Genomic DNA, 25,970 nt, shown 5'->3' with positions numbered 1-25,970 from the left:
TTATTTTAATCCAAATGATAATTAAAAAAATAAAAAAATAGAACTTGTATTCAAAGTACTAGCTTTAGTTATTAGAGAAAAGCATTCTCAGATGTTACATGGACTCTGTTCAAGTCACTATTCTGTTATATACACGTATAAAAGGAAGGGAAAAGAAAAGGTTTCAGATAACTTGGAGCTCCTTCATTTTAAGGATCTAACTTGGAGAATCAACCCAGCCGTAAACTTCTATATGACATTCTGTCAAGCTTGAGATGCGAGTGTTTCATTTTTCTCTAGTTGGCGCAGCCTAGCTCGTTCCATCTTCCGTTTACGCCACTCCTCCAGAGCTGACAAACATTTTACGCAAATCAGTAGAATCAAGTTGATCATAAAAGTGGTATTTCAATATCTACGGTGTTAGCATAACATTTAGGTGAAAAGCGTGTCTAATCTCAACACAAACAAGCAACTGTAGACATATATTCGACACAAATGTTAGCGTGCTTTGTGCTTAATCAATAAGATTCATGCTCATTTGCAAAAAATAAAAAAAAATTCGATTGTTTGAGTTTGAGCAGTCTATAACATGTAGAGGTACAAAATTGCTGACTATTGTCGAGACTTTCATACTAACCCTACAGTCTTAAAAGTTGTTTGACATGGAAGAATAGCAAACTTACAGGAATATCGGCACAAATCTCAACTCAAAATAGACCAATTTACAATAACAAACAATGGCAGAAATTACAAACAGAACAAGTACTAGCAGTGAAATTCGGAGAATTTCAGTTAAAAAAGTAGTTCTATCAGCTTAAAAGAGGAAAATAAAAAAGCAAACAAGCCTCTACCAATCATTATAGCATGCTTGCTTCATCAGACAAAGGTTAAAAATGCGGCAAAATGATCTACCACTATGTACCAATAATCTAAGAAATTATACTCCAAGGAAATATTGAGCACGTGTCTGTCAGGGTTAGGGGCACTAAGTTTTGAAGCAAAGGAAACGATGGTTAACCTTTCAAGCTATTTGCATCATTAAAAGAACGCAAATCCTTTAATCTTTTAGAAAGATCAGCTGCCGCAGTTTGTTTTGTGTCCTTCACTTTGACTGTTTCTGGTTCTACATATGCCTCTTGTTGAATCTCCTTTACCTAAAAAGCATAGAAACATTCATATCGAAGCAAATGCATTTGTTTCTTAATTTCGAGAAGGTGAATTTCCACTTGATATTAAACATAAAGAAACATTTTCGAATTTAATGAAATTTCATTGGGAAGCAGTAATAAGAAAGTAATATGCATAAAGTTTTCAAGTGGATATCAATCTTCATTGGCCTGAAAAGGTACTCAAGAATTTTAACAAAGAAAAAACAATAATAGTACCAATGTCGTACCCTTTTTATCAGTTCCAAAGGTTGCATCGCAAGCCGAATCTCTTCAGATTCCTTGATGTATCTGAGTTGAGCTGCAATTTTTAATTTCCCATTAGAATGCAGAGAAAAACACAGACCAAGGATCAAATAATGGTGTATGTGTGTATATACGCAGAGAAAGGATATCCAACTCTCTCATATACATGGAAAAAGGATCAAAGAATGCGAAATAAAATCAACAATACATCATAGGAATCTTAGTAAGTATTCCATGTTAGAAACTATGATTTTTAGAAACCATATCTTTAGCTATATATTTAAACTCATAACTATAGAAGCATCCATGTTTTCCAAAGCATTGACCTTTAATGACGAACCTTGGTTTTCTTAAAGCCATGAAATCCTATAACATGAGTAATTTGCATTAATCTTGAAAAAAGAAGTTGTGAAAGTTTTATGTAATTTGATCTAAGTTTTGGCAAATTTGATCGATAAAATTATACCATAAATGTAATGGACTAGAATTTCTCCAGGAAAGTGTTGTTTCCTCTATTCCTTATATTCTAGTGTTTGTTGAATCCTAACCTTCCTTTTCATTCATAAATCCCAATTTTTTGTCAATTGCAATCAGACAAGATGATATAAAATAGGCTCCTAATGCAGAAAACAAAACTCCATTAACCTACATTAAAGCTAAAAAATGTCCCACATAAACATTTAGGATTTGTTCATCTAACAACAGAATTCCACTCCAACCAACAAAAACCCATAACTTTCCTCAATGATACCATACAACTTCGAAAAAAATCCATGAAATTTACGTCACGGGTAAGAATGATTCGCAAATATTCAGAATACCCAAGTGCCAAAACGTGTTCTTTTTTTCTTTCAGAAAATTGGTTGATCGCACACAGAGAGAAAGAGAGAGAATTGAAATTCTCATAAAGGCTCAGCATGATTTGCTATATTTCACAATACCCAAGTGCCAAAATGTGTTCTTTTTTTTTTTCAGAAAATTTGTCTGATCGCATACAGAGAGAAAGAGAGAGAATTGAAATTCACATAAAGGATCTTCATGATTTCCTAATATTCACAGTACCCAAGTGCCAAAATTTCGTTCTTCTTCGTATAACTTATTAATGGCAGAAAGCAGAGAACGAATTAAAATTTAGACAAAGGATCAGCATGGTTTGCAAATCTTCTCAATACCCAAGTGCCAAATTTGGTTCTTTTAGATAGAAAATCTTGAGAGAGAGAGAGAGAGAGAGAGAGGGAGAGACCTGAAGTGAGTTGAGAGGTGGAAATTTTGGAACGAGAAGAAGCAGAGGAGAGAAAGCCCTGAAGCAAGAGAAGGACGGAGATCACATTCACCAAACACAACACAATGGTGGCGTTCCTGAACGACAACCTTGGCTTCCATGATTGCTGTCCCTCCATTTCTTCTTTCTCTTTGTTTTTGTTTTTTTTTTTTTCTTTCTTTCTTTTGGGAGGAAATTTCTTTTGCTTCTTGAAAATAAGCGTGGTATTTGTTATTTTCCAATAAAATAATAGGCGCAAGACTCACCAGTAGGAATTAGTTTTGGTTTATGGCCACCCTGTAGAGACAACCTCACTTGTGCGTTTACTTTTGTTTCTATCCTTACCCAAAGTTGTCCTTTACTTTGACAAATTATAACCCCGTTCATTTCTAAATTTGAGTTTTATTATAGTAAAAAATTTTCATAAATAATCATATTTAATTTTTTTATTACAATAAAAAATTCTCACATAAAATTACATCTCAACTCAAATTAAAAACTCGAATGAATGAACTAAACGGCTCAACTTCAACAAATATTTTAATTCACAAGATAATTTTCCATATGTGACACAGTAATCCTTTAATATTCTACCAAAAGGGTAATTCTTTGATGAAAGTTGACTTCTCTCTCATACTCTTTCGCAATTTTACTAATGAAAAATTCTTTGGTTTGCAGGGATGTGTGGTTTCGCAGTCGGAGATGGTGGAGGAGGCGGGGTGTGCGGTTTGGGGCTTCTGTAACACCTCGTTAAATTAATTTAATTTGGTTATTAATATTAATTAATATGAGATTAGTAAAAAAATTTTAGTTATAATTACTATAAAAATGACTTTTCTCTTTTAAAATATTTATTTTTTAAAAATTTTCGTTTCAGTCCCTCAGTTGGAGGTATGGTAATAAATTCTTTAGAAGAGAAATAGTGTGCCACTACATATTTTAGTTAGATTGAGCTTTAAAGTCTAATTATCAAATTTGCACAGAAAGTCCAATCCTATTTTTTCTTTTTTTTTTCTTTTTCTTTTTCTTTCTTCTCTTCTTTCTCTCTCTCATATTTATTTTCTCTCTCTGCCTCCCTTTCTCGTGGATCTCTCTCTTTATCCGAACACAAACACTCTCTCTCCCAAAATTTTTTTTCTCAATTTTAAAATTCAATAACTCACTTGTTCTTGATCGGCATCGAGTAATTCTTATTTCTAAGAGTTCACAACGAAGAGAAAAACGAGACGACACCCATATTGCCTATGGAATTTGTCACGCTCGGTAGCTCGTCGGAGCTCCGCCGCCATCCATGCCGTGAGCTGCCATTTCCGGTGGTGGTGGTCGACACCATCCACCTCAAAACGTTGAGGACGATGTCAAGATGGAAAGCCCTCAAGAAATTATGAGGAAAGTGCTTCAATTTATGAGGTAGGGTTTACTTCCTCTCCTCCTCATGAATTTAAATTTGGATTCCTCTTTTACTTGAGCCTAAATTTGGGATAGATGAAAGGAAATTGAAGAACACGTCTAGATATCATGAAATTTCTTTGAATTTGCTTCAAATTTTTGAATTTTAGAGGGTTGAGTTCTAGAAATTGATATTCTTGATGGTTTATGGTCTTGAGCTTAAGTTTTGATAAAATATGATGAATTGCATGTGGCTTTTGGATTTCTAATAATAATTTGGCATTTGGAAACTGGTTAAAGTGACTTCCATGAGTTTATTCTGAAATCAAACACAAAATCCAGGTTTTTGGCATTTTTTCTCGCCAATCGGCTAGCTGTTCATGACTTGAAGAACAGCCTAGTGCGGGCGACCAGACTACACACCACCGGTCGATCGGTGACAACTAATTCCGTCCAAATCTTTTAAAACTTTAATTTTAAGCCAAAGTTTACCGTATTTCCCAAGTTTTGACCTCATTTGAGCATGAGGTTGCATTTCTCTCCTTTTTTTCGACATACTTCATGGATTTTTGTTTCTTGGTGAAAAGTTAGTTTCACCGATGTTGAGATTTTTAAACGATTCTCGAAAAGAATTTGAATATATATATATGTGTGTGTGTGTGTGTGTGTGTGTGTGTGTGTGTGTGTAGCGAACATATATATAGAAAATCTTCTGGAAACCTGACTTTCGTGAATTATGGTTCTCAGAAGTAAATTTTAGAAAAATATTAAGTCTTGAATTGAAATAATATGAGCACGATATATGTAAGTTTGTAAACGCTATCCATGTGAGTGTTTAGATAGTTTATTCAACATGATGGCCACAGAGATCGGGATATGAAGATCGTATCCTTAGGGACAGGTCTCGAAACCCGTATGGCCGCTCCACAACGTGGGTGGTGAAATGGCTTTGCACTTACACTAGATGATGTATCGGTACTTTGAAAGAGTATTTTAAACTATCAGCATATGATCTTTATATTTCTTCTAATTTTTCTTGCTTTTGGGTGTTCTAGTGTTTAAACAGAAATACAAATACCCAGTATTTGTGGATTGTACGGGCGATTGATATCATGTCACTTTGAAATGAATTTGAGAATGATATAGCATTTTAAAGGAGTTTTGAGATACTTGATTATCGACCTCATTCCGCATTTGATGGTATCTACTAACACTCACAGGTTTCAGACAATTTCTCTTACATGTGTTATGGTTTTAAATTAATATCTTGGTTATTGTAACTATCATCTCTGTTCTTATTTTGTTGACGTACCCTGTTACTTTTCGACTGAGCATTCGGCTCATCCCTATTTTTAAATGTTTTTCTCCCTCCAAATTTAGTAGCCTGTCTTGTTGTGTAGTAAGATGACGTCTTTGGACTGAAGGCTCTAGCTTAGAAGTGGTTCGTGCTACTTTAAATTTGTAGTTTGCTTTTAAATTATGTGATCAACTGTATATTTGTATATAAACTGTATTGGTCGGCATTGTCCCAGAGTTGTGTAAAGTTTGAATTTATGGATTGTTTTGATAATATTTGTAAAAGAAAGATTCCGGAGCAATATATTTTGGTATTTATATATTTTATTTTTATTTTCACAGAATTTTAGTTAATTAACCCAGTTTAATTAAGTTAATCCTTAAATGAAACTCCAATAATCACGGTGCCTCCTTTAGGGTCGTGATAGATCATGGTATCAAAGCATGGCTTCAGATTCGGAGGGAATCGAGCCTGTGTGAGTTTTCTACTAAGTTTTGTTGTTATTTTAACAGTTTAGTGTCGGGACGTGTCGTTTAATACTAGTTGTTAGATGATATAGTTACACTTGATAATTTGACGTTATAGTTTGTTTCATTTTCCTAGAGCACTTTGATGGATGGAATCCATGTTTCTAATATCTATGTTTATCGATATGAAGCTTAAAGTTGAAGCTTAACTTTGAGACTCTCGTGAAGTTTTGATTTTGATCCGATGTTTATCGATTTGTTTCCACAAGTGCTAATGACTCTTGTCAGTTCCTAAATTCAATTTTAAGATGATATTTGTTTTGACTTCCGTATAGTTAAATTCTCGGTATTGGCCCTTTTTATATCTTATGCACATATCGAAGAGGTTTAAGTCGATGGAGACCGACAACTTGGAATCTAGCGATTTTTGACCATCAAAGTTTCCTTCCTCCCTATTTTGCTTTTCTTAATTTGATGATGCACAAGTTTAGTCTTGTGATCTCTAGCTTATGTCCTAGCTATTTGTCCCGATTCACTGATGCATTTCTCTATTTCTTGAGGGTGATTTGTTCAATAGTGTTTACTTCATGAGTTTTCTTATGCTGGTGAGATTTCATTCTTTCTACAATTGACAATGATGATTGCTACAGATTGCGTCGTGAGATTGACGCTTACCCTTGACATTTATTGTATTCGATTTTTGCTTGGAAGCATGGTTGGTCATAACCCACTGTTAGCGTTTAGCGTTTATGCCCTTAGGAATAAATGTAACAATATTTTTTGAGACCTTTTGACTATTAATAAAGATTGATTTATTTCATATATCCATATATTGTCCTCTTTATGTTCATATTAGTTGAATGTATGATAAGCAAACTGAAAGTCTGAGACTGTCATTCTAAATCTTTAGGTCATGCATGTAATGAGAAAAACATGCGGAAGATAGGAATCTAAAGATGATAGTCTAAATCATATGATCCACAATCGAGGGAATAAAATTGGGCGCTTTATTCATGTTAAGATTGTTACGTTGTCTACTTCCTAGCGGAGATGGCTTGTCTTGGTCGTCGGAGGTGGGACTCCATGGGTAGGGACATTGATACAGTTTCTAATGGTGAAATCTATATTAGGTCGGACCAAAGTTGAATTATTTTAATTAATAATGCCGTTTGTATAAAAAAATTCACTTTTGACGAATTATATGTGGTCATCTTAATCCTGAGATGGATAATGAACCCATATACTTGACTTGTATCCTTTGATGTACCAAAGGGAGACATCCTGACATTATGTAAAGGTACACTTATCGGTACATTGGGGGTATGACTCGTGTATGCATAGATTCGTTATTCATAGATAGTGGAATCCATAGCGCCTACAAAGAGTCAATGATATCTTCTTATGCATTATCTGGGGATTAGAAAATATGAGCGCTTGACCATTAAACTACTCTGTGTTGTCTAATAGTTTACTATTTATAATGGTACGAATAGTGGTTTTTCGATGGAGTGGTAATGGAACATAAGATAAATGTAATCGTGAAGGTAAAATGGAACTTGACCTCAAGCCGATTATGGATATCCTATGAGGATGATATATTAATATATTGAGTTATGGACAAGAGCTATTCAGAGCTTTATAAATATGCTATATAAATCGAGAGTGCAGCTCTAGGCTTTTAGTAGAGTAGCACTAGAGTTTTATAATCATGAGATGGACTTGTTGGTTTACAAGTAACGTTGAGATTATAAGAGCTTGATTTGTATATGTCCATCGGGTCCCTTTGCTTCACATAATTTCCTGTAACAATATAGTGTATTTTCTTCATATTGGTAACTTGTGTCATTTCCGTAAAAGAGGTTCAGAGTTAATATGAGATTGGTTAATTAATTCACGAGTGATTTATCAGGTGAATTAATTGATATATTAATTCTAGATAAATTGGTGGAATTTATGTTTCGGGTTGTTTAGTTCATGAGTAATTTATCAGGTGGATTAATTATTAAATTAATTCTAGATAAATGGGTTGAATTATTGTTTTGAAAGTTGTTTAATATGTGAAGACTAATATATGACTATTTTGATCTGGCAACTTCTCTATTGGGTTGCTTGAATCAAAACTGAGGCTCTGTGTAAGTTTCCTGTGTTGGAAAACTAGGAAAATAATTTTTTCGTGTTCAGACAGGTCGACCAGACCAGTCGACCGGTTCATGAAGGACAGGTCAACCGGTGAGTTATAACGTCTCTGTCACCAGTCGACTGGTTGTAACGTGTAGCACATGCTGACGTGGTGAAACTGACTCTGTAAGCGAGATAAACTTTGAGAAACCTAATTATTACGGAAATATGACTTCCTAAACACTCTAAATAGCCCATTAAGTCACATTATTCATTAGATCACTTGAGAGACTTTTTGGGGGCTATTGACAAAAGATTCCTAAGAGAAAAAATCGTTTAATTCTCAAGAATGATTTTTTCTTTGGCTCTCTTTTGGTTGGAAGGAGTTCAAGAATACCACGAGGAGATTGAACGACCTATGCCCACCCGCACTCCGATCGTGAAAATGAGAATAGCAAGGAAGACCAGTTGGTTGAGGCTCTTCTGGTTGCTATTTGGAATGCTTTGATCTGTCAGACATGTTGTTTCCTAAATCTCTAAAGGTATGATTTAGATCTTTAGTATTTATGTTATATAGCATCATGAACATGTTCTTGATTAGCTTTGGCATTGATTTAAATTTTTAAAATTTCACTGCGCACTCGATGCAGTAGTTTCCAAGAATTGGTATTAGAGCCATGGTTATTTGTTCATGATTATGCTATGTACATAGATTTGTGATCTAAAAATATATCTCCTTTATGCTTGAATTGATATTTTAGAGAATTGACACTCTAGAGTATTTATATTTTTTTGTTATCATGAATATATGGTGAATGGATGATTAAATAATTATTATTGATTGTTATTTATAAATTATCAATGGTTTTTTATTATTTAATTTTTACCGGTTATGGTTTCTTAGAGTTTAGAATAGTTGTATAGGAATTTTTTCTTGGCAATGTAATTAGATATACGGCCTATCATCACTGTTAGGGTTTGTTTTATTTTCTTTCGTAGAAATTTTGTAAACCGGAAACGGTATAGGAATTTTTCATGTAAAATTCTTGGAGGAGATTTATCATGAATCTTGAAGATGGATATTGAAGATGAAGGATGCAAAAGTATCTAATTTTTCTTCATTTATAAATTTGTTGTGTGTTTTTGAATAAATTAAAAAACTGCTTTGATTTCTATTTTTTCAAATTTTGGTGACAATTTTTTGAAATTGTCAAAAATCTGGAAAATTTAAAAAATACGCACAGACACCGGTCGACCTCTCCGGTTAGCCAGTTAGTGTAAGGCGGTCGACCGGTGGAGTATAACTGCTCTGTCACCAGTCGACTGGACCTAACATGACAGTGCACGATTTTGTAATTTTTTAAGATTGTTTCAAGAAAATAGGAAAAATAATTTTATGATAACCAGAATTTGACTGTGATGAAGAATTCAAGAACAACTGGGAAGGTTCAAGATGAATGATCGATATATGTTTTCACTTATTCTTAGTAATCTTTATTTTGTCTTTTCTCTAGGATGGAATCATAATATTAAGGTTATTATTATTATGTTTGTTGCTTAGCTTAATTGCTTTGTATGATTGCATATAATATGATTTGTTATATATGTGATAACATGTCATGTAGAATAGGGAGTGTCACTCATTAAAATTGTTCATGCATATTTTTTTAACATAAAACCTTATTTTCCAAAAGATTGAGTGGGTGATGGTTTTTGAAGAAAAGACCCATGACCTCCATCGTTGGTCTGCAGGTAACACATGGTGATACCGACATTTAGGAAGAGATTCATTATGTACCGGTGTGGATCTCTGAGAGGATAATTTATTTGGGCATATTTTATGGTTGTACACCCCTAGGTGACAATTATAAAATATGGATCAAATAGTTGAAACAATGGTTATACACTCAAGATTAATTTAATTATTAATCTCCCATAGGAGCTCTGTTAATTAAATTAATGGCCAAAGAAAATGATTATCAATATATACTGGACAGAGATTGATCCGGAGGGGATCTGTGTTTTCAACTAAATTTTGCATGATCTCCCGTAAGAGGCTTAAACAATTTTAAGTTGGGAATTATCATTGTAAGGTTATAATTTTTTCAAGGTTTTGACACACAAACATATTGGTTGCATTATAATATGTATATATGGTTGATTACTAAATATGAATATTTATTGTAGATCAAAATGTCTGCTAGCGCATTATCATCGATACTTAACAAACACACTTTAACTGGCGAGAATTTTACGGGTTGGAAAAGGAACCTAAAGATCGTCCTAACCTTTGAGAAAATAAATTTCATACTGAATACACCTTGTCCTCCAGAGCCACATGTTGATGCTCCTAATGAGGTTTTCTTAGCATATCAATGCTGGAAGGACTCTGATGATATAGCTCGCTGTTATATGATGGCGAGCATGTCCACTGTGCTTCAAGCACAACATGAAGATTACATAACTACTCGTCAGATTATGGATAATCTTGAGGACATGTTCAGCGGCCAAGCCACTGAAAAACGTCAGGCGCCCTAAGTAACCTCATTAATTGCAGACATAAGGATGGGTCTTCCATAAAGGAACATATGCTGAAGGTGATGGGCTATTTGGTTGACACTTAGACCAATGGGGCCGACATCGATGCTGAGTCTCAATTGACCATGATCTTTGAGACTTTGTCGAATGAGTATATTCTATTCAGGGTAACGTTCAATTTGAGCGCTAAACAGAATATAACCCTGACAGAGTTGATGCAAGAACTCCAAAAGTGTGAGCGGGTGATCAAGGGGTTAACTATTGTGGAGGCCAACTTGGCTGAGGTATCTTTCTCCAAACCCTTTCCAGGGAATGGAAAGAAGAAGTAAGGAGCCAAGAAGGAGAGTTCTTCAGTTCCGCCAAACAAGGGCAAGAACAAGAAGAAGAAGAAGAACCCGAACAAGCTCAAGTGCTTTCATTACGGGAAGGTGGGGCACATGAAGAAGAATTGAAAAGACTACATAGCCTCTAAAGGCAAAGGAGGTGAGTGTGATCTTTTGATTGTGGAAGCATGTCTGGTTAAGGAATCTTGTGACAACTTGGTCATAGATTCTGGAGCAACTAATCATGTATGTGTTTCTCTGCAGGGGTTCAAGGAAACGATAAGTCTTCTAAATGAGAGCTTCACATTGAGGATGGGCGATGGAACTCTAGTGTTGGCTGAAGCAGTGGGAGATGTCCATCTTTATTTTGATAGTTCTAGGAGTTTATTTTTGCGAGACTATTTTTATGTTCCTCAATTTAAGAGGAATCTTATTTCTGTTGCTTGTTTATTTAAGGATTCTTATTCAGTTTCTTTTAATAATAAAGTTGTGATTCGTAAAAATAAGTCTTTTATCTATGATGGATGGATGCAAAATAATCTATATTTTATTAAACTTAAGATAGACTCACTGCTAAACACTGAAGTTATTAATAACTCTAAAAGGCTTAAAACTTCTCACTCTAATGAGACATATCTTTGGCATTTGGGACTTGGTTACATTAGCCTTAAAATGATACAGAGGTTGGTAATGGTTGGACCTTTAAGTTCTTTAAAGGTTGGGTCCTTACCCCAATGTGAGTCTTGTTTGGAGGGCAAAATGACCAAAAAGACCATTTGGGTCTAAGGACAATAGGACTGAAGAGGTTCTTGAACTTGTACACAGAGATGTTTGTGGTCTCATGAACATCAAGGCAAGAGGAGGGTATGAGTATTACGTCACTTTTATCGATGACTACTCAAGATATGGATATGTGTACCTAATGTACCACAAAAGTGAAATTTTTGAGAAATTTAGGGAGTTTCGGGCCGAAGTGGAAAAGCAATTGGGTACACCCATAAAGGCACTTTGATCCGATCGAGGTGGAGAATACCTCTCTCATGAGTTCAATGGATACTTATTAGAGAATGAGATTCTATCCAATTTGACTGCACCTGACACTCCACAGGAGAATGGTGTAGCTGAGAGAAGAAATAGGACCTTGTTGGACATGGTACGGTCCATGATGAGTTATTCGACATTGTCTATATTTTTCTGATGATATGCTTTACAAAGTGCATGTTATCTTTTGAACAATGTGTCAACAAAGTCAGTTCCTAAAACTCCTCACGAGTTGTGGATGGACAGGAAGACATCTTTGAACCATATTCACATATGGGGATGTCATGTGCATGTCTTGGATAAGGAAGCGAACAAGTTGGAATCACGTTTAGAAGTGTGCATTTTTGTAGGTTATCTGAGAGGGACGAAAGGGGGTTATTTCTATAACCCTAAGGAGAATAAAGTTGTGGTTTCAACGAATGCAACATTCCTTGAGGAAAGTTACATGAACGACTTTAAGCCTCGTAGCAAAGTGGTGCTTGAGGAAATGTCAAGTGACTTGATCATACCGATAGTTCCTTTGGAAACCGATCAAATCAGGGTAGAAAAGGAAACCTAACAACAACCTAAGGAGCTTCGGCATAGCGGGAGGATCAGACATGAAACTGAGATATTCATGGCTAATGGGGAGACCCTTTTGGCAGAATCTTTGGAACATGATAGAAATCCTTATACTTACAAATAAGCTATGGAAGATGTTGATGCAAACCTCTAGACAAGAGCCATGAAAGCCGAGATGGAATCTATGGATTTTTATCAAGTCTGGGAACTTGTAGATCTTCCTAATGGGATTAAGTCCATTGGGTCTAAATGTTGGTTTCCGAATCGAATTCGGATGCGGAAGCGTGAGGGTAGCGGATCGTGTACAACAAAAATTTTCATAAAACCATTGAGATACTTTGTAGATTATATTAATTTATGCACGAATAAATTAATCACATTAATTTATTTATTAAGAACTCAATTAGGAATAATACCTAGCGGACGATTAGGATGATAACTTAAGTTCTTTGACCTTGAACAATACTTGCTCCAAAGCTTTGTGTTTAGAAAACTAATGTCTTTCACGTCAATTTTTAGAATCCACAAAGACGTGTGTGTGGGCACATATGAGACAAAACGGGTTAGAATAAACACTCGAATTTCCACAAACACCAACGCATGCACGATGTGAAATTTTTTTTGGAGAAAAATTCTTCATTCCCACACTAAGAGAAATTCGGCCACAATAACAATAATAGTTCAAAAATTGTAGAAGTCATTCTCTTATTTATAGTGTACAAGTCAAACTTCTAGAAGAAATCCAATCACTATCTCCAAGATAAAGTTTGTTAATTATCTCCTATTTGAATTTAGAACAAAAACTCATCTTCTATTTTATCCATTATGGCCGGCCACCTGTAGAGGATTGTATCCTTGTGTGGCGCCAAATACATATTGGGAAGGAAGAGAAAATCATAATTTATTCTGCAGTGCAATTTTGACTCAAATTCAAATTCTAATTTAAGTCAAACTTAAATTAATTTGAAATCTAAATTGAACAACTTATCAAATAAGTTTAAATGGATAAATCTAGATGTGCTCAAATTCAAATTTAAATAATCTAATTATTTAAATAATAATTAGTTCTCAATTAATTATTTTTGAGTGTTTAATTTTAGAATTATGTAATTCTAAAATTTTCATTTTACACTTTGTGTCTGGTAGAATTACTAGGACGACGCAGGGACTAATGGACCTATAATCCCGAGCTCCAACAAAATTAATAATTAATTAAACACTTTAATTAATTAATTAATTAATTCTATTAATTCCAATAGTTACTCCACTATAAACTTGGAATTGCACTCCCGAAATTATAGACATAAATTACTTTTAAACTGTTAAGTGTCCATTTGATATAGTCACTGCATATAGATCATTCCTCCATAAATAATTCATAATTAGAGCTAAGTAAAATCCGTTAACCTCTCTAATTATATCTTCATCCTTGAGTACCATTAATTCTCTAATGGATAGTGATTCATAAAATACACTCATGACTCAGAGCGCTCTTATTAATCCAAGTACCGAATCAACACTCAAGAGAATTATTTATCTGCTTCTTTATCAAGAAAGAATGGGTTCCATCTCGTGTAATAACATTCCCAGCTATCTACTTCATCATGTCTCTAAAATACAAGGAATATGATTCAGGGTCTCGGAATCCGTACCGAGTAAATCAAAAGACACAAATCTATAAATAGGAGTTTGTTAAGAACTCAGGATTAAGATTATTCTATATATGACCATCGGTAGACTCAATTAGAATTTCTATACTTAACGGAATTATTAGAAATTCATATTGTGTCTGTGTCCCTATTCCACATAATCTCATTATGCGTAATACACTCATTCAATATCTCACCATATTAACAGTGCGGATAACACCGTTCTATTCTAAATGAGAATGACATGTTATTAGTAATGTTTTAATTAAAGATTCTGAACTTTAATTAAATTCATTACGAACATTGCTTTTGATTATTATCCTTAAACATTATCCTCTCGCATATAACACTTATACACAATGTTTAAGGTCACATAAATAATCATGAAATTTTCATTGATATTCATAAAATATTCACAAATATATACAACTAAAATGATGAATAAACCCTTTTATTAAATAAATAGTAAATATCCTATCACATCTCATGCTTCTAGGACACTTTTCCCAACAATAAATAGGTCTATAAGAGAAAGAGAAATGCAGAAGGAAAGGTCGAAACCTATAAGGCTAGACTGGTAGCTAAGGGATACACGCAAAAGGAGGGAATCGACTACGAGAAAACTTTTTCGCCTATAGCCATGCTTAAGTTCATTAGCATTATCTTATCCATTGTGGCTACTCTCGACTACGACATCTAGAAAATGGATGTCAAGACGGCGTTCTTGAACGACCATCTTGAGGAAAATATCTATATGGTACAACCAAAAGGTTTTGGGGCTAAGGGTCAAGAGGGGAAAGTTTGCAAGTTGCTAAAATCTATTTATGGATTAAAGCAAGCTTCCCTTTCTTGGAACAAAAGATTTGACCAAGTGGTCAAGACTTTTGGATTCCAACAGAATATGGATGAACCTTGCGTTTATAAGCAAATTTAAGATGGGAAAGTGGTTTTTCTACTATTATATGTTGATGACATTCTACTCATTGGCAATGATGTAGGGACTTTATCATCATCCAAAGTTTGGCTTACCAAACAGTTTGACATGAAGGACTTAGGAGAAGCTAATTATGTTCTGGGCATTCAGATCTTCAGAGATCGAAAGAACAAAATGATAGCTCTCTCTCAAGCTTTATAAATAGATAAAATTCTTGAGAAGTATGCAATGCAGAATTCTAAGAAAGGTGGGCAACCATCTAGGTCTGGAATTACTCTTTCAAATAGTGATTGTCCCAAGACATCTGAGGAAAGAAAATACATGGCAAAGGTACCTTATGCTTCGGCGGTTGGGAGCCTCATGTATGTAATGCTTTGCACTCGACCGGACATTTGCCATGCGGTCGGGGACCTAACCACTGGGTAGCAGTCAAGCATATATTCAAGTATCTTCGGAGGACTAAAAGTTATATGCTGGTATATTTCGGGGAGGATTTGACACCTCTAGGATATACAGATTCAGATTTTTAATCCTGTTTGGATTCTAGGAAATTGACTTCGGGTTTCATCTTTACTCTAGGAGGTGGTTATGTCGTTTGGAGGAGTGTCAAGCAAACTTCCACTGTTGACTCAACGATGGAAGCCGAGTATGTGGCAGCTAGTGATGCTTCAAAAGAAGCAGTGTGGCTTAGTAAATTTCTGATGGATCTTGAAGTAGTTACTGGTGTGGATAAGCCATTGAGACTGTATTGTGATAACAATGCAGCAATAGCTAACACCAAAGAACCAAGATATCAGAAAATGAGTAAGCACATAGACATGAAGTATCATGTGACAAAGAGCTTTACAGAAGAAAGGCATGTGAAAATATGCAAGATCGCATATGATGACAATATGGCTGACCCGTTCACAAAGGCCCTGCCAGCTAAGGCCTTTGAGAAGCATGTCGAGGCTGTGGGGATGCGTAGCATGTCACATTTACTCACTTAAGTGCAAGTGGGAGATTATTAGCATTTATGCCATTCAGAATAAATGTAACAATATTTTTTTAGACATTTTGACTATTAATAAAGATTGATTTATTTCATATATCCATGTATTGTCCTCTTTATGTTCAATAAGTTGAATGTATGATAAGTAAACTGAAAGTCTGAGATTGTTCTTTTAAATCTTTAGGTCATGCATGTAATGAGAAGAACATGCGGAAGATAGGAATCTAAAGATGATAGTCTAAATCATATGATCCATAATCGAGGGAATAAAGTTGGGCACTTTATTCATGTTAAGATTTTTTTGTTGTCTACATCCTAACGAAGATGGCTTGTCTTGGTCGTCGAAGGTGAGACTCCATGGGTAGAGACATTGATATAGTTTCTAATGGTGAAATCTATATTAGATCAGACCAAAATTGAATTGTTTTAATTAATAATTTCATTTGTATAAAACAATTCACTTTTGATGAATTATATGTGGTCATCTTAATCCTGAGATGGATAATGAACCCGTATGCTTGACTTATATCCTTTGATGTACCAAAGGGAGAAATCCTGACATTATGTAAAGGTACGTTTACCAGTACATTGGGGGTATGACTCATATATGCATAGATTCGTTATTCATAGATAGTGGAATCCATAGCGCCTACAAAGAGTCAATGATATCCTCTTATGCATTATTTGGGGATTGGAAAATACGAGGGCTCAGCCATTAGACTACTATGTGTTATCTAATGGTTTACTATTTGTAATGGTACGAATAGTGGTTTTCTGATGGAGTGGTAATGAAACATAAGATAAATGTAATCGGGAAGGTAAAACGGAACTTGACCTCAAGCCGATTATGGATATCCTATGAGGATGATACACTAATATATTGAGTCATGCATGAGAGATATTCAGAGCTTTATAAATACACTATATAAATCAAGAGTTCAGCTCTAGGCTTTTAGTAGAGTAGCACTAGAGTTTTATAATCATGAGACGGACATGTTGGTTTACAAGTAGCGTTGTTATTATAGGAGCTTGAGCACACGTGGGACAAAACAGGTTGCCAAAAACACTCGAATTTCCACAAACACCAACGCATGCACGGTGTGGAATTTTTGAGAAAAATTTTCCTCTCTTTTTTCAAATTGAGAATTTCGGCCACCTTAACTCTTAGGGCAGAAAAATGTTTTCAAAAATTATTTTCACAATTTTCTATCATTCTCATGTTTAAAGAGTAGAAGTCAAACTTCAAAACAGAATCAAATCTCTTTCTCCTATTTGAATTTGGAACAACAAAATCTCCTCTACTTTATCTCTTAAGTGGCCGGCCACCCCTTAGGTTTTTTTTACCCTGCGTGTGGCACCAATTACAGATAGGGAAGGAAGAGAAATCATCCTTTATCCTGTAGTCCAATTTTAATTCAAATTCAAATTTAAATAATCACATTATTTAAATAATAATTAATTCTCAATTAATTATTTTTCGAGTATTTAATTTTAGAATTATGTAATTCTAAAATTCTCATTTTGCCCTTTGTGTCTGGTAGAATTACAAGGACGACGCGGGGACTTATGGACCTATAATCCCGAGCTCTAATAAAATTAATAATTAATTAAACACTTTAATTAATTAATCAATTCTATTAATTCCAATAGTTACCCCACTATAAACTTGGAATTGAACTCTCGAAATTATAGACATTAATTACTTCTAAACTGTGAAGTGTCCATTTGATATAGTCATTGCATATAGATCAATCTTCCATAAATAATTCATAATTAGAGTCAGGTAAGATCCGTTAACCTCTCTAATTATATCTGCATCCTTCAGTACCATTGATTCTCTAATGGATAGTGATTCATAAAACACATTCATGAACCAGAGCGCTCTTACTAATCCAAGTACCGAATCAACACTCAAGAGAATTATTTATCTACTTCTTTCTCAAGAAGGAATGGATTCCATCTCGTATAATAACATTCCCGGCTACCTATTTCATCATGTCTCCAAAATACAAGGAATAGGATTCAGGGTCTCGGAATCCGTACCGAGTAAATTAAAAGACATAAATCCATATATAGGAGTTTGTTAAGAACTCAGGATTAAGATCATTCTATATATGACCATCGGTAGACTCAATTAGAATTTCTATGTTTAACGAAAATTATTAGAAATTCATATTGTGTCTGTGTCCTTATTCCACACAATCCCATTATGCGAAATACACTCATTCAATATCTCACCATATTAACAGTGCGGATAGCACCGTTCCATTCTAAATGGGAATGACATGTATTAATAATGTTTTAATTAAAGATTCCAAACTTTAATTAAATTCATTATGAACAATATTTTTTATTATTATCCTTAAACACTATCCTCTTGTATATAACACTTATATACTATGTTTAAGGTTACATAAATAATCACGGAATTTTCATTTGATATTCATAAAATATTCATAAATATATGCACATAAAATGATGAATAAACTCTTTTATTAATTAAATAACAAATATCGTATTACATCTTATGCTTCTAAGACACTATTCCCAACAGATCCATGATCCTTCATTAACGGAAAAGATTATTTAAGTTTTTCTATTCTTCCCAGTGTATAAAAGTTTATTTGCTATATGCAGAATGAAGTCCTATCGTTATAAAGATACTCGTAATCTTGTTAACTTTCTGCATAATCTTATTCAAGATATGCTCTTGATACATTGGATTTGTGTTTATCTTTTAATACTTCTAATTGAGTGTTTTGTTAGTTTTAGAGTGGTTTTAGTAGTTAATTTATGTATTTTTAGTTGATTTTACAGATCAGCATCATTTGGAGTTCGTAGGTGAGTGTTGGAGTAATCTTTGGAGCTAAATTGAGATTGGAGAGCCTCGACCTTGAAAGATGGCGCCTAGGCTTTGAAATGGTTCATTTGCAATACAAAAACCCGAGAAAAGAGAGCCTAGGCTTTGTACAATGAAGCCATGATGCTAAAGTACGTAATTACATGGGTTTTCCGTTCAGGGCCGCGTCGCCCAAAAGTAGAGCCGCGGCGCTACTTTGAATCATTTGCTGATTTTTCGCGTTCATCTATCCACGGCAACGGCGCCAAAAACTTGATGTGAAAATTGCAAGTGCACAATATCGCACATAAGTAATAAAGTAGTGAATAAAGTATTGTTCCCACGAGGATTGCGTAATTTTAATTAAGTACCAAAATTGGTTAACACTAAAATTATTTGAACAACCTAAAATAAAATAGAAAAATAGTAAGAGCAAAATACATATAAAAACTTAAAGAAATAAAACTAAAATAAATAAAAGACTCAAACGAATTAAAGACTAGGGCAACTGATTTCACCAAATCTAATTTTCTTTAATTCATTATTCTTACTAACATTGCCTATTATTCATGTGTTAGAACGACTTCAAAATATTTTCTCCCTTGCAAGACCTAAAACTAAAAATAAAAATCCTAAAAGAGTGACCCTAAATTTCCCAAAATGATTTCCCACTTTCTACATAATCTTATTCAAGATATGCTCTTAACTCGCAAATAAAACTTGATCCAATACAAGCATAAACTGTTAATTTCATAGAAGCTTGATTTCATATAACCTAACTTTGGAACAAACTGTTGGGAGTGTATTTCTGTATAACACTTCTTGTATCATCTTAAGTATAAAACCATTGTACTATAACATCTATTGGAAGTGGCTACCACTTCCCATAATACATGAGCAAAATACACGGTCAAATCCAAGTGAGAGTGGCTACCACTTCTCTCAAAACATCAAAAGTGAGTCCTATACAAAAGTACAACTAAAGACTCGAGGTGAGGAATGCTCCTAGTCCTCATCCAAGACTATGCTCTCATCATCATCCTTTACAAAGTCCTCAGCTGGAGGAGGTTTGATTGGTGGGGGAGCTAGTACCCCCTCCTGAGGCTGCTGGACCATGTCTACAGGCTCTATGGGTGGATCAAGCATAGCCCCCAACTCGAGTACTATCTCTACCATCTGATGGTAATATGGAATGAACTGGTAGAGGTCTACTACATCTCCAATCCATCTAGGGATTCCTCTAAGGAACGTGAGGCTTCGGTCCTCCGCGTTAAGGTGGAACAGACAGCTCAGGACCAACTTGTGCAGAAAACGGTGATGATATGATACCATTGGCTTACCAGGCTATGCACCCCATGCCAAAACCTGCCTAAGAAAAATCTGATATAACTCGTGTACTTCATGCACTGGCTGAGGCGATGGAGGTACTGGGGCTGCAGCTACCTACTGCTGGAGATGATATTGGAATTGTTCCCACTCCATCTGCCTGGAATCCACTTCCAGGCTGCTCCACCAAGCCCTAGCCCCTCATACTAACTGTATAGTGGCTAATGTAGTCCAATATCTCCTATGAATTCCTCAAACCTTAAGAATTGCCTGTATCTACAACAACCAATCCTGTGTCCTCCCCATATAGGTCTCACCATCGTAGTCGCTCGGATTAGAATTTTAGAAGACTATAACGAACTGTGCCTTGTGCGGATCATATGGAACTCTGCCCGGTGGGGGTACAGAAGAGGATGCCATATACGATACTACAATCCTATAAGTACATAATCTTTTATTAAATTCTGACTTAAAGCAGAACTACTTACTTATATAGATTCTACTTAGTTAGACTATGGCAGAATAGGCAGGTGATGGTGTGGAGTAGGATGGCAGGATACTAGGCTCTGATACTAACTGTGATGACCCTCTTAAATGGCCGTTACTGTAGTTGTTACTAATATATACATATTCTATGGAGTTTCTTCAAATTGCAAAACATTTTTTCCCTTTGTTTTGACTTATTATAATGAACATAAGTTTTTGAAATTTTCTTTCTTAACTATAGCAAACATTAAACATCCACATATTCCTTTAGATGTGTATACTGAATCCTTAGGTCTTGCTCACTTACATATACTAACCTGTCTTAATTAACAAAACTATTTATTACATAACACTTCTTGTGGAAATATTTGTGAGTGGTATCCCTTCCCCGTTCTCCACACCGTTCATCCACTACCTTGCTAGCAGTCCATCAAGCATTTGATGCAGGTTACCTACCTATAGTATAAATATTCTATAATGAGCTTACACTCAGCAAGTAAGAATTATTTCTCACAAAACCACTGTAAGTTCACATGACTATATATGCATGAGCCAATTATGCTTAATTATGATGTCTTATCCTAGTCTTATTATCTTATCTTATCTTACTTACTGATGGGCCTGAGTGCTCGTACCATTTGCGCGCAATCATCGGGATGTGAGGGTTTGCAATGTCCCCAGCGACACTGTGATTATAAACTAAACTGAATGCCTCCCTCACGGAGGACTTCTTTTCTTTTTCTTTTCTTCATCTCCCTTACGGAGTCTAATTACCTCCCTCGCGGAGGCTGGTATGCGCTCAACTGAAATTATTCTTATTAGTCTCACTTGACTTATTAAGGTGTATGCAGCATGGCATGGCAATTGCATACTATAACATAAAGTATAATCAAGCATATATATCATGTGTACTATTTTATTTCAAATCTATTTATACTGTAGGCGAGATTCTTACTTACCTGCTTTATAGAGCTAGAACTGACTATTCGTCAAATAGTTTCTTCTTTTACTTGCTTACTTCTAAAAATGAACACCCATTGAGAGTGAGATTAACTATCACTTGCTATTCTAATTTAGCAAGCTTATAAGAAAATCTAATTCTCTAGTTACGTCATGTTTTTCTTTCCTACCATAAAGGATTGTAAAATCTCATATCTAGTATAGAGATTAGGTTTATTGAATCCTCAAAACCATATTTTGCATTAAAATAAGGTCTAAAATCATAATACTTTCCTAAAATTACATCATGAGGTCTTTAATGAACTCTCCTATTAAACACCAGCACTGTTTTGACAGTTTTACAGTGTTATCTAAGAAATAGTTTAAAACTTGTAATTAGAGCTAAAACTAGTTTTGATTCAAATTCTCAAACTAAATTTTGGCGGAGTTTCGCCTAATTTTCCGTGTTTCCCGAGCTAACCTTAGCTCGTTTTATCCGTTGTTTCAACTTTCAAATATAACCCACAATCTTTCTCATACAATTTTTTCATCTTAAACATCATACTCTAGGGTTTCATCCAAATTCTCACAAGAATTCTCCATAACCAAAAGTTGCTAATAACATAATCTAATAACTAAAAACTCGTCCTTTAATCACCAAGTTTTCAATTCCTTTATCAATCATAAGTTAATCATCATCTTAAGCAAACTTTCTCCATAATCTCTATCATATTCAAGCATGCGGCCAAGGTAGAAAAATGAGAAGAAAAATTGAAATCTCACTTTAAAAGAACGAGGAACAAGTTTCGGAGTCACTAATCCTCGATAGTTTGGTCGATTTTCGCTTAGAACTCACTTCTCCTCACTTTGGTAATTTTTTTTCCTCTCTCTTGGCCTGGTGTTCTCTCTTTTCTTGGCATGAAAAAAGTTAACATTCGGTGGTGTTCTTACCTCTTAAAACCGGTTGAAAAAGGAAGGAGGACCTAAATGAAATTTCTGACTTTTCAAGGTCCTTTTTGCAAAATTTACAAAAAATATATTTTCTTTCCTTCTTTTCCAAGTTTGGCCCGACACCTCACCACCCATATGTTCTAATCTCAACCCTTCATCTATTTAAACACTTTAAATCTCAACCATCCATATTTCGTGGTTATATTTCTTCTAGTTCAGTTTAATATGCTTTCGGTGCGCGTTTTACTTGTGTTTTCCGGACAGTTAATCTAATTGATCAACTTTATTCAACCTTGACTAATTTTTCAAGGGTAACATATTGGTCGACTCTTTGGTTTGTAATATTTTGACTCGGTCAACCCCAATCGGTCAAAAATCCTAATTTTCTCTGTTCGTCAACAAGGGTGAGATGGAAAGTAGATCATATCTCACTTAGATTCTTAATTGCTTACTTGATGGCATCTTGCTTACATAAGCAACGTATAGTAAAAACTTGGTAGTCATCTATCGGTGTTCTAATCTTATAGTTATCCTCATTACTTTACACTGACTATAGGGAATTAACTTGATCGACAGGAAATTTTGGTTTCTGAGGGTGTCAACTCCTGAGCTTGTATTGTATATGAATTTCTTTGCTAAAACATTACCCATATAATTTCCTCTTAGCTGCTTGGAAATTAAGGATTTTCTCTTTCAATGTCAGAGCGTTTCTCTATACGCTACTAACATTTTACTGTGTTAGGAGATTCCTGAGATTAAAATTCTCAAACTATATATGCACTGAGAATTCTTCTACTAATTGCGGTAAGAATTTATCGATTGAATTACTTGCTCGTAAGAAATGAATTAATGATAAAATTTACTACATAATTTAGGAATACTGATATTAATTTCATAAATCCTTTAGCCACAAAATATGATATCATATTATCGAAAAAAATCCTTGACTTAAATACATAAATTATATCATTTAATTTTAAGATTTTCTCGGTCATTACAGGCCGGACATCATAAGAGAGAAAAAGAGAAGAAAAGCTCTTCAAATTTTTCCAATCATTTTACATATATGTGTTGACAGTGAAAGAATACAAATTAGCGAGTGATCGTTCTAATAGTTTATACCTTGAGTCCACACTCATCGTCTTATGATATCAAGGAGTAGATGATGAAGACTTAGGTGTTCTAAGAAAGCTTTGGAACAAGGAGCATTCATTGGCCAAAGACCTCAAGATAATATATATCGTATTCAAAAGTTTTTTGAGAAAATTTTAGTTATACACGATCCGCACTATTATGCTTTTGCACTCGAAAAAGTTTCGAAAACCAACAATTGATATCAGAACGGTCAATAGACTATATTAATTTATGCCATGATTATGTGATAATCAATCTTTATTGAATATGTTATATTAAATTTGCATGTATGTGATGGGTAGGCACTTGCATTTATTATGGATGTTTTATATTTATTCATGTTTGATGAATGTATGGATGATGGATTTGATCGTTAATTGTTTGGTTCCATGGATCGGTTTATTCATTTACAATTTTTCAAATCTGATTAGAAATTTTGTAACCTTCGGGTACAAGATCTAGTTGTAATTTTATTGAAAAATCCAGATCACCATCGCCGAAAAAGTTCACTGCCGTTGCAGTACCGCGCGCCCTTGCCGTGCCCTTGCCGAGCATTGCCTAGCCAGCGCACCTCTGCAGCACCCCAGTGCACCCCTGCCGTAAGCCCTGTAGTGCCCGGCGCACCCTTGCCACACGCCCTGCAGCGCCCAGCCACGCCCCTGCCAAGCGCCTTGCAGCGTCTAGCAGTGCCCTATCGCACCCATATCGTGCCCCTGCTGTGCACCCAGCCTATGCGCCCACCAGCGTGCCTTACAGCCCCACACCCCTGCACGCTTGCAACAGTGGTTGGGCCACAATGAGCCAAAACGGGTTTCCGATACCCTGTTTGGTTTGCAATTTGATCTAAAAGAGTTTTGGATGGGCGAAAAATGGAGCCCGGACCTGGACAGGATGAATTTCAAGACCCAAGAATTAAATTCAAGGCCCATTGATATAACAGATATAAATTATTAGAATTTTATTTCCATTATTTATTTCAATTGGGTTGTAATTTTATAATCCATGGAACCCAGTCAAATTCGTATCAGTAGCTGATTGTGTCTTTTATATTTCATGTGATGATTGTATATTAGACGTCCATGTATATAACATGCCATGTAGCTTTAGTGTGCCTACTCATATGTTTAATTACATTTCATGCATACATGCACATATTATTATTTATTTTATTTTGTTAAAAGGGTTTTGGAAAATAAAACAAGGTTTATGCGCTAAATTGATTTTGTTGCAAAGTTGATTTGCAAAACAATGTAATTATGTGAAATCAAATTTAAGAGTTAAATTTAGAATTTCACATATTCAATAAATTAAAATGTTTATTTTGTTGAAATTTGAAAACTATGAGATGATTTTTAAAGAAAATACATGTTTGCAAAATATTAAGTGGGAGAGGGTTGTATGGCAATACGACCCACTGCTCTCCACCATTAGTTCAACACTGTGAGATTCGGGATGGTGCTTAACGATGGCTTTAATTTCGTCCTCTCTCCGAAGAGTGTCCATTCTAGATCAATATCAAGGTTGACTTCCTAGTGATAGGATTTAAAGATGTATTTATGGTTTGACCTACCCTACAGCGGCACTCCGGAGTTAAGTATGTTGGATTTGAAATGGTGGGTTACACTCATAAATATAATTAAAGTGTTAATTATATTTTGACCAGAATAACGATAATTAATAAAGGTTGAAAATATGAGATATTTTGATAATCTTATTAATTGAGAAAGTCTCGGTTCAATTTGTGAATATATTATCCTACCCTACGGCGGCACTATATGTGTGGTAAATTGAATTATCGTTGGCATATAATATTAAAATATGATTTGATGTATTTATCATGCATCATGTTTAATCATGCCAAAAATATTTGTTTATGATATTCATGCACATAATATTGAAATTGAATTTACTATATATTCCAACAACATGTCAAATCCTATTGTCACATTACTTACGGCTGATAAACTGAATGGAGACAACTATAAAAGATGGAAAAGTAACATGAACCTCTTGCTAATATGTGATGATTATTAATTTGTCCTGACAGTGGAATGTCCTCCTGAACCTGAGCGATGTGCTTCGTATGAAGTACGAGGAGATGGACACTGCTTATGAGATAATGCAGTGGCTGGATAACATGTTCGAGAAGTCATCTAACAAGGCTCAGTTGGATGCTGTCACAGCCTTCACACATGAAAAGATGAAGAATGGTTTTTCAGTGCGCGCCCATGTTTTGAACATGATCAAACACCTCCATGAGGCCGAGGTCAACGGCGTGGTCATCGATGAAGCTACCCAGGTAAGGATTATCCTGGAAAGCCTGACCCCACAATTC

At 34.9% G+C, this 25,970-nt stretch overlaps 1 protein-coding gene across 1 annotated transcript; it reads right to left on the bottom strand.

Moving 5' to 3' along the window:
• On the bottom strand, positions 1-2,853 carry LOC21393023. The gene is made up of 4 exons (XM_010112373.2): positions 2,635-2,853; positions 1,376-1,446; positions 998-1,133; positions 1-329 (listed from the first exon to the last, which is right to left on the bottom strand). Exons 1-4 carry the CDS (start codon positions 2,789-2,791, stop codon positions 244-246), a joined length of 450 nt encoding a protein of 149 aa, XP_010110675.1. The 5' UTR covers positions 2,792-2,853; the 3' UTR covers positions 1-243.
• Between the last annotated feature and the right edge of the window lie 23,117 nt (positions 2,854-25,970).

This window comes from Morus notabilis, unplaced genomic scaffold (genome assembly GCF_000414095.1).
Source record: "Morus notabilis unplaced genomic scaffold, ASM41409v2 Scaffold328, whole genome shotgun sequence".
NCBI lineage: Eukaryota > Viridiplantae > Streptophyta > Magnoliopsida > Rosales > Moraceae > Morus > Morus notabilis.
This window is presented reverse-complemented; position numbering and strand designations above follow the sequence as displayed.

Excerpts from the sequence above, each read along its gene's own strand:
- LOC21393023 (XM_010112373.2), bottom strand. The coding sequence starts at position 2,791 with ATGGAGGGACAGCAATCATGGAAGCCAAGGTTGTCGTTCAGGAACGCC. Across the intron at positions 1,447-2,634 it reads CACCTCTCAACTCACTTCAG|CTCAACTCAGATACATCAAG; the intron begins GTCTCTCCCTCT and ends TAAAAATTGCAG. Across the intron at positions 330-997 it reads TGATGCAAATAGCTTGAAAG|CTCTGGAGGAGTGGCGTAAA; the intron begins GTTAACCATCGT and ends AATGTTTGTCAG.